The sequence below is a fragment of the Sardina pilchardus genome, chromosome 20 (genome assembly GCF_963854185.1).
Source record: "Sardina pilchardus chromosome 20, fSarPil1.1, whole genome shotgun sequence".
Taxonomy (NCBI): domain Eukaryota; kingdom Metazoa; phylum Chordata; class Actinopteri; order Clupeiformes; family Clupeidae; genus Sardina; species Sardina pilchardus.
Genome location: NC_085013.1, coordinates 17,281,003 through 17,295,561, shown reverse-complemented (window position 1 = coordinate 17,295,561; position 14,559 = coordinate 17,281,003). Strand labels below are relative to the sequence as shown.

The following is a 14,559-nucleotide window of genomic DNA, read 5'->3' as shown; positions in this document are numbered from 1 at the left end:
AGGTGATATCAATTGTATCAATAGTAATCAATTAAACCAGAAGAATACACATAAGCCTACTGCAAACCTTGATCCATAGCCTATTGTATTTCTAAATCAATAAATGTTAATGTAGCATAGACAATTTTAACTTTTATTGTATTATTCTATTTGATTATATTTTGAGATGTGCATTTAATTCACCCAATGTACTGTACTTAATTGAGAGGGCGAGTATATAGGCTACAAAAACAAGACAAAATGGCCTACATAAAGACTACTAAATTAATAATGGTGATAAAAAGAATGAACTATGCTCTGTTTGACAGACCTGTGTTTTCATTTGGAATCATGTGTTGTTCAGTACAAAAAGGTTGCATAATATCTATGTTTTTTACACAAACAAACATCAGAGATCATGTCAGACATATTAAATTGTGTGATTAACTATTATAACTTAAGATTTTCAATGGTCTGCCATGCTGTACATGTACCTTTCATTTATTGGTCAGTTTGCTTCTTTGTTTCGTTGTGACTGAGTGTAAGATCTTCATTCACAAACATGACCTCCACACATCTTTACAGTTCCACTCTCAGGCAGAACAACCGTCTCTGATCCAAGGTTTCTATTTCCACGTTATTGAAGTGAAAAAAGTAGCACATTCACAGTATGGTAAATGTCTGTAGTTTCCCCTTGACTCAAAGTTTGCCATGTGCAATTCTAAATGGCAACTGTGTGTATACTGTATATCTCATCAATACACAGTAATGGAGAACTGGTTGAAGTCCTTAGAGTTCTTGGCAGGACACACTCATATTACCGGAACTCACCAACAATTTCCAAAAAACAACAGCATGGCACATGTAAAATATAGCCCATGTGCTGATTGAGCCACACGAGCCCATGACCTGGTACCTTGCTCTACCAGTGCATCTACAGGAGAATTTCCACTCCATCCTCATTTGCATATTTATGTCAATGAACATAATGATGGATATACACAAACTGGGCCCATTCACGGAAACAGATGGAGTAGAACTGATGGTAAGGGGCCGGGCAGAGTGAATTTGTTGTCTGAGAAAGGTGAGCTGCCAAGGTGCTTAATAATTCAGCACTGGTAACAGACGGTGCATCAGCTACCCAGCGGACAGGGCTGTAGGTGATTGACACACTCTGCCAAAACACACACAAAAAAGAGAAGGGAAGCCATTGTTATGATCAGTAACTGGATCCCTGGAAACTCCATGGCTTACCCTTGTAAGACACTGTTCTGGCTAGTAATAGTTTGCCACACGCTTTGGACATTATTGTGTTTTATGTCGTTCGTAGTGATGTTTGAGTGAAACGGTATTATTCATTTGTCCAATCCAAAGTCTTGGTCATGTTTTTTACCCCCTGAGTGTTAATGGCAGTAACTAGTTGTGCACCTTTTCTCATCCATCTTTTATTGACATGTAACCCAGGCTGCCAATTTAGCTTCAAGGCTTATTAGACGCACACCTGATAATGGCAGCATATAAAGGACACGCTTGGTGTCTCATGTACTCCACGCTGAAGTACATCATGATGGATGACGAATAATCAGAGAGTCAAAGCAAATGCAGCAGATCAATACTATCAGAGGGTTCCCCAATGTGTGCTGGCTTTCAGTTTTCTGCAGGAAGCCAACATGTCTATGCAAAGGATGCTACTTGCATCACAAAGACAGACAATTCTGGTTTAATTGGCTGCTCTGACTGGAATGAGCCTGGGCCAGTTTGCAGACATGAAATCAAGACCACACCTTTGTCCCAGAGTCACCTCATCAACAAGCATCACGCTCTTCTCCTCAGCGGTTAAGATTAATAGTCTGTTCTATAAGTACTAATCCCTTCATTCAGACTACTTCAGAGAAGCATACCACTGTTCTCAGAGCAGGATTATCTAAGCAGGGAGAATAATGACAACAGCATCATAAATACTTTGGCAACATAGAGCTTCAATCTGAGGCAGTGTTTGGCAAGGTCAGCATATCAAATGAATATGCCTGGTTCTTCAGCATATACATGCTATTACTCTAGTCTCACTCTTCATGAGTGAATATGGGGTCAATACCATCCATTACTCTCAGCCGTTTCCCGGCACGGGATACAACACACAACAGAAAACTCCATTAGGAAGGAAAAGGTGCTTGGCTATGGTGAAATCAGCTCCCAAGTGTCTTGTGATCCGATGAACTTCAATAAAATCATAATGCCTGTGTTTTTTATATGTAGGCTACAGTACATACCTTGTTGATTTGATTTATTGAGAAAAGCTGTCCCCTCTTTTCACGATAGCAGGCAAACAAAATGATGTGATATAGTAGTATTTCAGGACAGATTACAGGAAAAAGCAATGGGTAAACAATGTGTTTGTTTTGTTTTAGACTGATCAAATAAGAAATCCGCTCAAACAATCACGCACACAACAAAAAAGCAATTTTTATTGCAATCCTTCCCAGAATGCTGGTAGTGAGCAAGCTACCACAGAGGAGGGGTTGAACAGGAGAGACATAGAGGGGGAGGAGAAAACAGTAGCAGCGAGTGACAGAGAGCGAGAGAGAGAGAAAGAGAGTGAGAGAGAGAAAGAGGGGGAGGGAACAAGCAAAAGAGAGAGAGATAGAGAGGGACCTTCAGACTGGAACATCAGCTGATAGAGGCAGAGGGAGAGAGACAGAGATACTCAGACAGGGAGGGAGGGAGGAACAGACTCACCACATAGAGAGAGAGAAAGAACGAGAGAGAGCGAGAGAGGGAGGGAGACTAACAGAGAGAGAGCGAGAGCGAGACAGAGAGACACGGCCATCCGGGATTGCTCCAGTGCTTCAGCACGGCCGTGGCAGGCATGGCGTCGGAGGCCGGCACCCAGACCAGGGTGATGTTCCAGACCAAAGAGGAGGAGCCCCCTCACCGCAAGCTGGGCAAGCTGACGGTCAAGTACAACCGCAAGGACCTGCAGCGCAGGCTGGACATCGAGGAGTGGATTGACGGCCAGCTGCACCTGCTGTTCGACTGCGAGGTAAGTGGAGACATACACCGTCTCTCTCTCTCTCTCTCCTCTCCTTCTCATGCGCGCACACAGACACACACACACACATACACACACACACACACACACACATATACACACGCAGGGATGTGGTAGTGGTGTCAGCTCACAGCAGGTGGATAACAACATCTGTCTCTTCTCTGTTCTCTAGTCTAGTATGTGCCGAATGCATTCTTCACATGCGAGGGGGAGAAGAGCAGAGCGGACTAGAGAGCAGGTCATGGGTAGAGGGCTGGGAGAGCTGTCGCTTGAGCTGCCGCACGTCTGGGCTTGAGCTGTGGTTAACTGCCGTGTGCACTTCTTGCTTTTTATGGAGCGTCTCACGTCAGCCTCGTCTGTTTCTCACAGGTGTGTGTACTGCTCAGCCTTGGGCACCGTATCTGCTTTGTATTTTGCTCTGGGCGTCGTTGGGACCTCGTGGGCGATAAGATAAGAAACTGCCGTGAATCTGTGGTACAAATTATTAGGATTATTTTGCAATTAAAGGACTTTCCCAACATTAATAATTCCCTCATGAGAGGGGGTGGTATTTGAAAATGGGAGAGTTTCAGCGTAGGATTGCTAATTGAATCTTGCATAAGAAAGTAGCCAGTAAACAATGTCAACATGTCCTGTATGCAGAAGGCAGCAAGGCACTATGTACAGCACTGCTCTTTCTATGCCATATCAGAAGCCTATGGAGGAGTGGATTCCCTCAATTGCAATTCACAGAGAACAACCCCCCCCCCCCTCCCCACAGCAGCCACAGAAAGCCTCTTTAAGCATGCAAAAGATGTAAATATATCTCCTGCTGTGACGGAGGGGTTCAGACAGATCGTAAATCTCTCCTCTCCCTACACTTTGTTGTCTGAGCACATCTAAGAACTTGAGAGGTTTAGGGGCCCGAGGCCCCGCAGGGTGTCTGTCTGAGTGACTGCCCCCAGCCAGGGCAGCACCCTCTGACTTCTAAGGCCAACTGATTGATTTTGGACGCCGGACGACTTAAAGGATGACCACGAGGTTTAGCTGGCAAGCGCCTCGCCTGTGTTGTCCCTGTGTTCTTAGCCGGCCATGGGAAATCCAATTATATCAGGAAGGGTTACAGTAATTTCCCGCATATAAGCCGCATTGTGTATAAGCCGCAGGACAGTGTTTTATGCAAGTTAAAAGAAACAAAGCCATATTAACACCATATTAACTGCCCCCCTGTATTGACCTCATAGCTGAAGAAATTTAGCAAAATCAATGTATAAGCCGCGGCTAATAGTCGGGAAATTACGGGTATGTGGTGTGTGTGTGTGTGTGTGTGTGTGTGTGTGTGTAGTGGCTTGGGTGGGGGGGGGGTGTATGAGCTCCATTGATGCGCTTAGCCATCTCTGGGGATGTCATGGCAACAAGATTCCGGAGCAGGAATAAAAGGCATGTGTTTCAACAGCAAGAACCCGATGACACAGACCTGCAGAGAGATGACCTTCTCCCTTCTGACCCTGGCCATACCATGGGCTTCTCTTTAGAGGACGTGTTTGGCCAAGTCAAGTGTGACATGAACTGGTCTTGGATCAGAGAGGCCTGAAGTGGGAAAGTGTGGGCTGAGGTCAGTTCTAATAAGACCCTCCAGTGTGAAGAGCAATTTACTTTTCTTGGTCGGCCGTTTTGTAGGCGTACAGTTCTCTGAAGTACACCACAATGTTTTGCACTGTGAAAAAACACAAAGAGAAATCGATTTGTTTAAATGAGTTCAAATTAGATTGGTTCATTGGTACAACAGCCAATTGAATTCTTGGGTTAGTCTTGGCAAGATTCCCTACAGGACTGGCCAATGGCGGTCGTAGAATATGAGGTAATATATGATCTTATGATGACTTTTATGCTACTCAGCAGATCAGATGACTTGATTGCTGTGGAAGCCCTTGATTTCCACACCCAGAAAGGACCAATCCAGGACCGCACACATCATACACATCAAATTTCACACTGCACACAACTTTAATAATAAGAAAAAAATGATTATGATTATTAATGATTATGTAAGGTGACTTTTGAAGACTGTAGTACCATGGCTGTGGTATGATAATGTGAGCAACAGCAAAACAACATTACATTTATTTAAACACTTATTCATTCATTTATTTGATAATTTATTCTTCTATTAACTGAAACAAAGCACTGGGTTAGAAAAGCCTTTGTTTCAGATAAAGCGTGTCTTGTTTGCTGGGCCACAACGGAGTCTTTGTGGAGCCTCTCCTCGAGGGCATGCACCCAAGCTGACAACATGCACTGATGCTGGTCAATCAGCCACACGTCTAGACTGAGGATGATTCCATTTTAATGGACATACTGTCAACATAATGATGAAGAGGAAATACATTTGTTCTAACTCTACAGAAGTGCAGATTCATACTATATATGACGTAACATGTTTGGAAATGAAATCGTTCTCCTTATCTGGGGATATCGAAACCACCATGTCCATCAAGGGAGCCCAATTCTGAAAATGACACTATTATTGTTTTTTCTGTGTATTGGGGTGCGTGGCAAATGCCTACAGTACTTATTGTAGGAGTGGACCAGGTCTCAGCATCGCCACCACCACTGCCACCACCACGTGTTGGGCAAAGGCCATAAATGTTGCATAGGCGGCGCAGGAAAGGTTACGCCGTGGGTATCCTGACTCTTCCGTGTGGAAGCGGGTGCAGCCAGCCCCCTGTGTCAAGTGCTTAATAATTCAGCTCCATTTCTAATTCATACGTATGCAGTAGGCCACGCTGATGCCGGGTCGGAATGAGTTCCCTCTATCCCCAAAACCTGACATCACACCTCCTTCTCCATTGTTAACGATATCAGTGCATGAGGCACCAGTCTATACTGTATACTACAACACCAACCCACATATTACTCAGCACAGAAATAAGACAGTGCTGATGTGCCTTGGTCAAAGTTGTGGGAGTCCATCTCTGCATGCAGAGATGTGGATAAGGTGGATCCAAACCCCTCCAGGGTCTGTGAATGGCCCAGAGCACGTCCACAGTGTGAACACTGGCCCATGAGCACGCACATTCCTACGCATCCATGGGGTTAGAACAACACCAGGGAGCTGGGCCTGTCACCTCTGCGTCTTGTTACCACTGGATGAGTAGGCGCTTCAGCAGCAGTGCAGGAAACGAGGAGAGGGAGATCTGATTAGGGGTGCGCACACACACACACACACACACACACACACACACACACGAGCGAGCGGGTGAGTGAGCGGCCTTTGTCCGACTTCCCACGTTCTCTACGCTGACACTGAGCAGGGATCCTGTCCTGACCACACATCACTGCTCCCCACTATCACGCAATAATACTGCCTGGCCGACCCACAGGCGCACTAGTACAACATAGAAGACAAAGAACAATCATCTCCCTCACGCCATTCAGAGAGTTCTCAAGTTATAACTCACTAACCCTCTACAGCAGAATATCACCCTAGAGTGATACAAAATAAATATATATTGTTTTGCAGAAACTACATTCCCAGTCTTATTTTCCATAATGGGGTCGGGCTGTTCTTCCAGCATTCTTGTGAGATTCTTGCAGCCGTGTAGATCTGAGACATTATGTTGCTCCCTGTGCTGCTCAGATATTCATGCAGTGGGGAATAGCATCTATTTCAAGTCAAGTTCTCCATAGTTCTCCAGAATTTAAAACATTACTTGGAAAACAATGTCCTGATTTGAGAACATGTGTTTGAATTGGGTTATGTGTATTTATTCATCTTAATTTACTTACATAATTTTCATATCACTTACATAATTTTCTCTTTCTTCATTTCTCTCAATAGACAAGCAGATAGACAGACAGACAGACAGATAGATAGATAGACAGACAGATAGATAGATAGACAGAGAGAGACAGAGAGAGAGAGCGATAGAGAGGGGCTGAGACATACACACAGGTGGATGGACAGCTCTAATAGTGTGCTGCTTGTTTGGGGAGGAGATGTGGAAGTAAGAGAGTGGATTTGGTGCATCAGCGACCGTTTCCTCCTCCAGAGATAAATCTCTCCATCTCAGCGGGCGAGAGATGCAGGGCACTGCGCCACAAATGATCACTCATCAGTGAAGGGGCTCAGGGGCCCAACACCGCTGAGAGACAGAGACAGAGAGAGAGAGAGAGAGAGAGAGAGAGAGAGAGAGAGAGAGGGAGAGAGCAAAAGAGGGAGAGAGAGAGAGACACATCTGTGCATCCTCCCTGTCACTTGTCAGCGTAGCTGATTAGACTCCTGTCACCTCCACCAGGAAAGGAGGGGAAAAAGAGACACTGATGTATGTGTGGGCCTGACGGATCCTCTTTTTTTTCTCCAGCCAGCATTAAAAAGCCACCGAGTGGGCTAAAAAAACTCTCCCAAAATGAGTTGGCTAAAAATACCCGTGTGCTGACAGTGACACTGCTCATCAACACTGCACTGCAGCCCGCGGCCCTCGGCACGGAGGAAATGGACCATTCAAATCTCACTAAAACCACAGCCAGGAGATTTCTCCTACGTCGGACGCGTCGGTCTCTGCGCACAGCACAGCTCTGCTCTTACGGAGCTGAGGAGAGGAGTGCTGCTGTGATCTGCTAGTTGTAGACGGTTACTCATTAACGCCTCGAAAGGCTGGCTTTGCATTGGAGTTTTTAAACGCGGTTTTACGGCGTTCCCAGGTGATCCAATGTTAGACGAATATAGAAGCCATTTACTCATTCACTTGGAGGTTAAGCGAGGCCAAGTTTGAGATTTCGTGTTGCTCTACTAACCCTTGAAGTGGCACGCACAAATTGCCTCATGTATACAAATCAAATCAGGGTAGAAAGAGTGGAAGGATGACACATGCCCTAGTTAAATCCATCCAGAAAGGTCTATCACAGAAGAACTATCACTATCATTACCACAGGAGGCCAAAACATGGCAATGTGCAGCTGAAGCTGGTGTGTGACTCTCTCACTCTGTCTCCCTGATGACGGAGAGGGAGGCAGATGAGGTGACTCATCACAGAGATGTTGCCCTTTCCTGCCAGCCTTGATTACCCAGACAACACTCATGGATGTCGAGACAGAGACAGACACAAATGTCGCATGAAATACATTTTGTAAAACATTAGGGAGTGACAATGGATGTGTGCAATGCTAATGAATTGTAGAGAGATGACATTACATTACACTACATTTGGCTGGCGACTTACAACATGATAAAACATTTAAGCTTTTAAGAGTACTTCTAACAACAAATAAAAAAACACAATAAGTGCAAGATGGAGAGAGAGGAAAATGGACACAGATTGTGAGAGTGATGAGGAAGTTGATACTATTCAACTAGGTTTCCCCTCATTGTTCATTTGATTTTCTAGCACTGGAACACTTTCTTGCATATTACCAGTATTGGCATGAACTGCAGTGACCTAAATTTAAATTTAGCAACAGAGATATGACAGGTAGAAAAATATCAAAAGTGTATGTTTATGTGGGTATGTTGAGTTGATCTCCTTTGTTGCTGTGTGTGTGTGTGTGTGTGTGTGTGTGTGTGTGTGTGTAGGAAGAGGAGATTCCCGAACTGGAAATCGACATTGATGAGCTCCTCGAGCTTCCTGATGCAGAGCAGAGATCACGGCTACAGGTGAGTCACCTTGATACCCTGCATCCTGCCACCACCACACACTCTAGTGTGTGTGTGTGTGTGTGTGTGTGTGTGTGTGTGTGTGTGTGTGTGTGTGTGTGTGAGCCGCCTCTATGGATGTGCGACACGATGAATGAATCATGGCAAGGCCACCCGACCAATCGAGTGAAGTGCCGGGAAGGGATGCATCACACTGACAGCAGTAATCGATATTTGAGTGCTCCTACTGCAAAGAAAGTGCCACTGCCATTCAGTCTTCCTGAGAGATTCCCCCCAAACACACCCTCCAGATTCCCCTTTTCCTTGAACCTTTTTCTACATCCCTGTCTGCCCACACGTCATGTTATTGTGTCCTTGTTATAATGTAACAACAACATTCATGTCTCATGCAGGAACTAAAGCTTTTGCATGGGCTGTGGGAGGGTTGACTTGATCCACCAATGTTAAAGCTTAGGATCTTGCACATCATATTAAATCCAGCCTTTTAAATCAGGGTTCATGGTTTAATACAGTGATGTCCAGCACATTGATATTTTCTACTTACATACTGTTTGGGTTAAGATTTGGGATCGAAAAGAGTTTAGGATATTTACCTACAGAGTGATTGTGGTGTAATGCTAGCTTATAATGACCATGTTAGACTATTCATTATGGTACAGGCATAACGACTGTTTACTGTCTAACTCATTTTCAAATGTGTTATTTTTGCAGGACTTACTACAGGAATGTGGCAAGCCAAAAGAGGTAAGATACGAATGAGGCTTTATTTTCCCATGCCCTGTCATGCAGCATGTAGATTTAAGATAATACAAACGCTTATTGCATAACTTCTTGAATTATTTTAGCACTGTTACGCAAGTCCTCACTGCCCTGGACTATAAAACTGCATTTGCTTTGAGTCTTTCTCTCTCTACCCTCTGAATGGCCTCATTGAGTTCATGTGGTGGCTGAGAAGCTCTTGATTAGTTGAACAAGGTGTGTGTCAGGGATTCAAGCAAGCGAAAGCGTTCGGTGCTGCGTTACCTCAGCACAATGAATGCACCGATACTACTTTGTGGCAAAATGAAAATAAAGCGAACATTCAAATGAAAATAAAAGAAACATTCAAATGAAAATAAAAGAAACATTCAAATGAAATTATGCCACTTTGATAGCGATTGTTTTTTATGGTTGAAATATTGCCTTCCTTGCCCTCCTTATCTGCCTTAAGTTGTGGTGCGTGGTATAAGCATACAGTACAATGGAAGTACGTGCACTGGCACTTGGTTTGAAGAGAGTGGTGTTGGTGCACCTCTAGAATGAAGATGTGCTTGGCTGGACTGGCTACATGTAGTCCTTTCCTCCTTCATCTCCTCTCCTCTCCTCTCAGGAATTCATCAACGGCCTGCTTTACCGAATGAAGGGCCTCCGCAAGATGTCTGGACCCTTGAAGAAATGAGGATTAGGTCAATATCCAGATGTAGTTTATGTGAACACCCCCAGCTCCCTTGCTCTTCTCCTCGCTCAACACACACTCAACACACACACACACACATACACACACGCGGACACAGACAGACACAGACACTGATACACACACATACATACAAACTTCTAGTAACCTATATCTAGAAACCCTGTAATGTGGAACATAAAAAGTACAGGAACATGTCCCTCCTCCCTATGCTCCGTGGGTCAATGATGGTCTCTGCTAACGGCAGATTCCAGCAATGGTTTTATTATTTAAGGACATGTTGAACAGAATCACCCTCTCTAGCACACTTCAGTATCGTTGGGAATGGGAAATGTCTATTATTCTTAATGTATGATTTTTTTTTCAGTGACTTGTGAATGACTTGACAAAATTTTGGTTGCCTATTTATATATTTTTTTGTTCTGACCAGTGTTGTATGTCAATATAATAACAATAAAAAAAGAAACATTTTCAGGATGTAGATGTTTAACCTTGTTATCTTTATTCCATAGTTTAGTCATTAACCCATTTTACAGCTTTAGACTTGTTCGAAAACATGATTTCTGAAGCAGGGCCAGAAAAAAAAATCTGAAGATGAGGGAGAATGCGGAAGGCCAACTTCTGGGTCTGTGGGGAAAACTCCCCTAACCAGGGGGTTACACATTATACTTAGTGGAGAGGCATAGACGAAACAAAACATTATGATTAAACAGCTTACAATCTGTCTCACAAGAGGCTAAGTAGACGCCAAGTTTACTAATACTGGTTAGATACAGAGGCTTATAAAATCTTTTCTTATCTTTTACAACCTTAGAGAGTCCACTGGGGCAGACAATTCCTCTCCAGCTATCCATCCTGAGGACATGCCTTTATTAGAGACACAGGAAACACTAGTTATTCTGAACAATGGCACATTAACATTAGTGCTCCCTCTCAACTGCTGCTCTCCTTCCCACATACTCTACACTTGCAAACACACCAAGCCATTCAGGAGCACAAAACTGTTTGTGAGACATATTTTTCTACACGCCAATCGTTTGCCAAACTTTAGCATGGGTTCAAATATGCTCCCCACTGTATATATAGACAAATATATATATATATATATATATATATATATATATATATACAGTGCCTATAGAAAGTCATCATACCCTTTTGAAATAGTTACTTTTTTTGTCTTACAGCCTGAAATCAAAACCCATTTTAAAAAAAATCTTTTCCAGTTTTATTAACAAATTTAGCTGTACAACATCAAAATAATGAAAAAAAAGTCAACAGTTCTGAAAATTAATAAAAAATGAAAAACTAGAATAACAGGGTTGGAAAAGTCATCATACCCCTGACTTAATACTTTGTAAAGCTCCCTTTTGCTTTCATTACAGCCATCAATCTGTTTGGATATGTCTCTATTATAGCTTTGCACACCTAGATAGGGGAATATTTGCCCAATTTTCCGTACAGAAATGTTAAAATTTAGTCAAATTCTGTAGGGAATGGCGATGGACTGCTATCTTCAAGTCAATCCACATATTTTCTATAAGATTTAAGTCAGGGCTCTGACTTTGCCACTCAAGGATATTCACCATCCTATCCTTAAGCCACTGCTTTGTTCTTTTGGCAGTATGTTTAGGATTATTGTCGTGTTGGAAGGCGAATGATCTCCCCATCCTCAGCTGTCTAGGGGAGGGACGCAGGTTTTCCTTAAGAATGTGGGTGTACTTGGCAGCATCCATTTTCCCTTCTATCCTGACCAATTGCCCAGTTCCCGCTGAAAAGAAACATCCCCACAACATAAAGTTGCCCCCACCATGCTTCACACTAGGTATGGTGTGTTTTGGGTGGTGTACTGTGTTGGTTTTCGCCAAACATTGCGCTTGGAGTTCAGTGCATAAACACATCTGGAATATTCTGCTACCATGTGGATAAAGCTTATATGGTCAGATGAGACTAAGATCGAACTTTTTGGAGACTAAGATTGAAGTTTTTGGACTGAGCTCCAGGCGCTAACCAAACACAGTATACACACCCAAACACACCCAAAACACACCATACCTACTTTGAAGCATGGTGGGGGCAACATTATGTTTTGGGGATGTTTCTCTTCAGCGGGGACTGGGCAATTGGTCAGGATAGAAGGGAAAATGGATGCTGCCAAGTACACCAAAATTCTTGAGGAAAACCTGCGTCCCTCTCCTAAACAGCTGAGGATGGGGAGGTCATTCGCCTTCCAACACGACAAAAATCCTAAACATACTGCCAAAAGAACAAAGCAGTGGCTTAAGGATAGGATGGTGAATATCCTTGAGTGGCAAAGTCAGAGCCCTGACTTAAATCCTATAGAAAATATGTGGATTGACTTGAAGAGAGCAGTCCATCGCCATTCCCTACAGAATTTGACTAAATTTTAACAATTCTGCACGGAAAATTGGGCAAATATTCCCCTATCTAGGTGTGCAAAGCTATAATAGAGACATATCCAAACAGATTGATGGCTGTAATGAAAGCAAAAGGAAGCTTTACAAAGTATTAAGTCAGGGGTATGATGACTTTTCCAACCCTGTTATTCTAGTCTTTAATTTTTTATTAATTTTCAGAACTGTTGACTTTTTTTTCATTATTTTGATGTTGTACAGCTACATTTGTAAATAAAACTGGAAAATATTTTTTTTTAAAATGGGTTTTGATTTCAGGCTGTAAGACAAAAAAAAGTAACTATTTCAAAAGGGTATGATAACTTTCTATAGGCACTGTATATATGCGTCCAGAGGCCTCACACACAGAGAGACTGGCAGACATCTCTTAAGACAGATGAGTGGTCAGATGTGAGCGTTTGGTGTTTGTGTGCCTGCGTGTTTCTCTCCCCACATCACATTGCATGCGGTCAATGGTGGCAAATGCAGCCTTAGTTAATTCACAGTTCACAGTAGGAGTGTGCTTTAGCAATATCTGACAGGCATCCACATCGCAATGAGGAAGTCCATTAGCAAGATGCATTTCCTGTTGGCCGCGTTCAGGGGTATTTCAAGAGGTAGCCCACCACAGGAGCAGTGGGGGTGGAGGAGGGGTTGGGCACGGAGTGTCCATCTGGCCCATAATGGCCCCCCTCCTGTCCTCTGGGCAATCTTCATTATGTCCCCACTGGGAATGACTGACAGTAATGTTCACTAATGTGGAGGCACTTACTCTTTCTCTGGCACTCTCCTCTTCCTCCTCTCTCTCTCTCTCTCACCCATTCAGAGGTAATCTCTCTCCCTCCCTCTCCATCAGTGTCTCTGACAGACTAGCTGGCGACAGCGCTCTTCCTGCCTCCGCACCCTCTCGTGAGTAACCCCGGTGACCCGAGAGTGCTCCTGTCCACGCCGCTGTGCAACAGCATCCCCACACCACTGATCGGATCTTAATTGTTTTTAAACAGCAGGAGGAAAAATCGATAACAGGGCCACGGCTCTGCAAACTCATCGTTCTAGCAAATTGTAAACACTCTTGCCCTTCTGCTCAGTCAATAAACACATGATGCCTCCCTTCAGTGACATACAGTAACTTCATCTAGCATGAATATCAGTCTAGACATTACTTCAGACATCATACTATTGCCCACATCTGATTTCTGTTCAAAGGGAAAAAAAACAATGTAACAGTTCCAGTGATTCCAAAGAACACCCAAAGTCAAATGAGTGCGAAATCTTGGACTGGACATCACTGATACACTGGTCTTCCTCTGGTCGCTCAGACTGACAAGCTCCTGAAATGGATTCTGTGAAAGGTCTGCAATACTGTACACTATGCGAACACAAGCATTACTGTACATGTCACAGTGAAGGTTTCCAATACTGTAAACTATGCTAACACCAGCATTACATGTCACAGTGAAGGTTTCCCACGCACTAATGACATGTCAGACATGTCGAGACATGACAGACTGCCCACGCCACCACCAAGTGACACACTATTACATGCAGGTGAGTCACTCAAATAAAGGGTTTAAGTGGCCAGAGCGCACAGTTCAGACAAGCAGCCCAAAAGGGGTGAGCTCCCACTGTGATGTCTACCAACTGAAATCCACTAATCCCATCATGTCACCTGCTCCATCTCCCCGTGCAAAGAACCCCACTGGGAGGTGTGTGTGTGTGTGTGTGTGTGTGTGTCTGCTTAAGTCTGGGTCAGTTCAGGTATCCCTCTACATAAGGGCAGCTTCATAAAACACCACAGCTGAATGTGATATTCCAAAATATAAATTAAACATGACACAAATTGTGTTGAGCACTGATAATCCTACAAACATGGATGAAATAGTGCTTGTGTGGACACATGTTAAAGGAGATGGTTAATTAGTTCAGTGATGGCTGGCTTTGATCAGCGTTGTGTTGTCCCCAGCGTCACACTTGATGATCATAAAGGACACAAACATGCACACCATATCAGGGAAGAGTCGAGTCATGCTGA

At 43.7% G+C, this 14,559-nt stretch overlaps 1 protein-coding gene across 1 annotated transcript; it reads left to right on the top strand.

Annotated features, from left to right (window-relative positions):
* Positions 1 to 2,633: 2,633 nt before the first annotated feature.
* Positions 2,634 to 10,590, top strand: ppp1r14d (protein phosphatase 1 regulatory inhibitor subunit 14D). Its single transcript, XM_062523713.1, has 4 exons — positions 2,634 to 3,019; positions 8,580 to 8,660; positions 9,372 to 9,404; positions 10,030 to 10,590. The coding sequence occupies exons 1-4, from the start codon at positions 2,846 to 2,848 to the stop codon at positions 10,096 to 10,098; spliced, it is 357 nt and encodes a 118-aa protein (XP_062379697.1). The 5' UTR covers positions 2,634 to 2,845; the 3' UTR covers positions 10,099 to 10,590.
* The last annotated feature ends 3,969 nt before the right edge of the window (positions 10,591 to 14,559 follow it).

Coding starts and splice junctions, on each gene's coding strand:
- ppp1r14d (XM_062523713.1), top strand. CDS start 2,846: ATGGCGTCGGAGGCCGGCACCCAGACCAGGGTGATGTTCCAGACCAAA. Junction 3,020..8,579: donor ACCTGCTGTTCGACTGCGAG/GTAAGTGGAGAC, acceptor GTGTGTGTGTAG/GAAGAGGAGATTCCCGAACT. Junction 8,661..9,371: donor AGCAGAGATCACGGCTACAG/GTGAGTCACCTT, acceptor TTATTTTTGCAG/GACTTACTACAGGAATGTGG.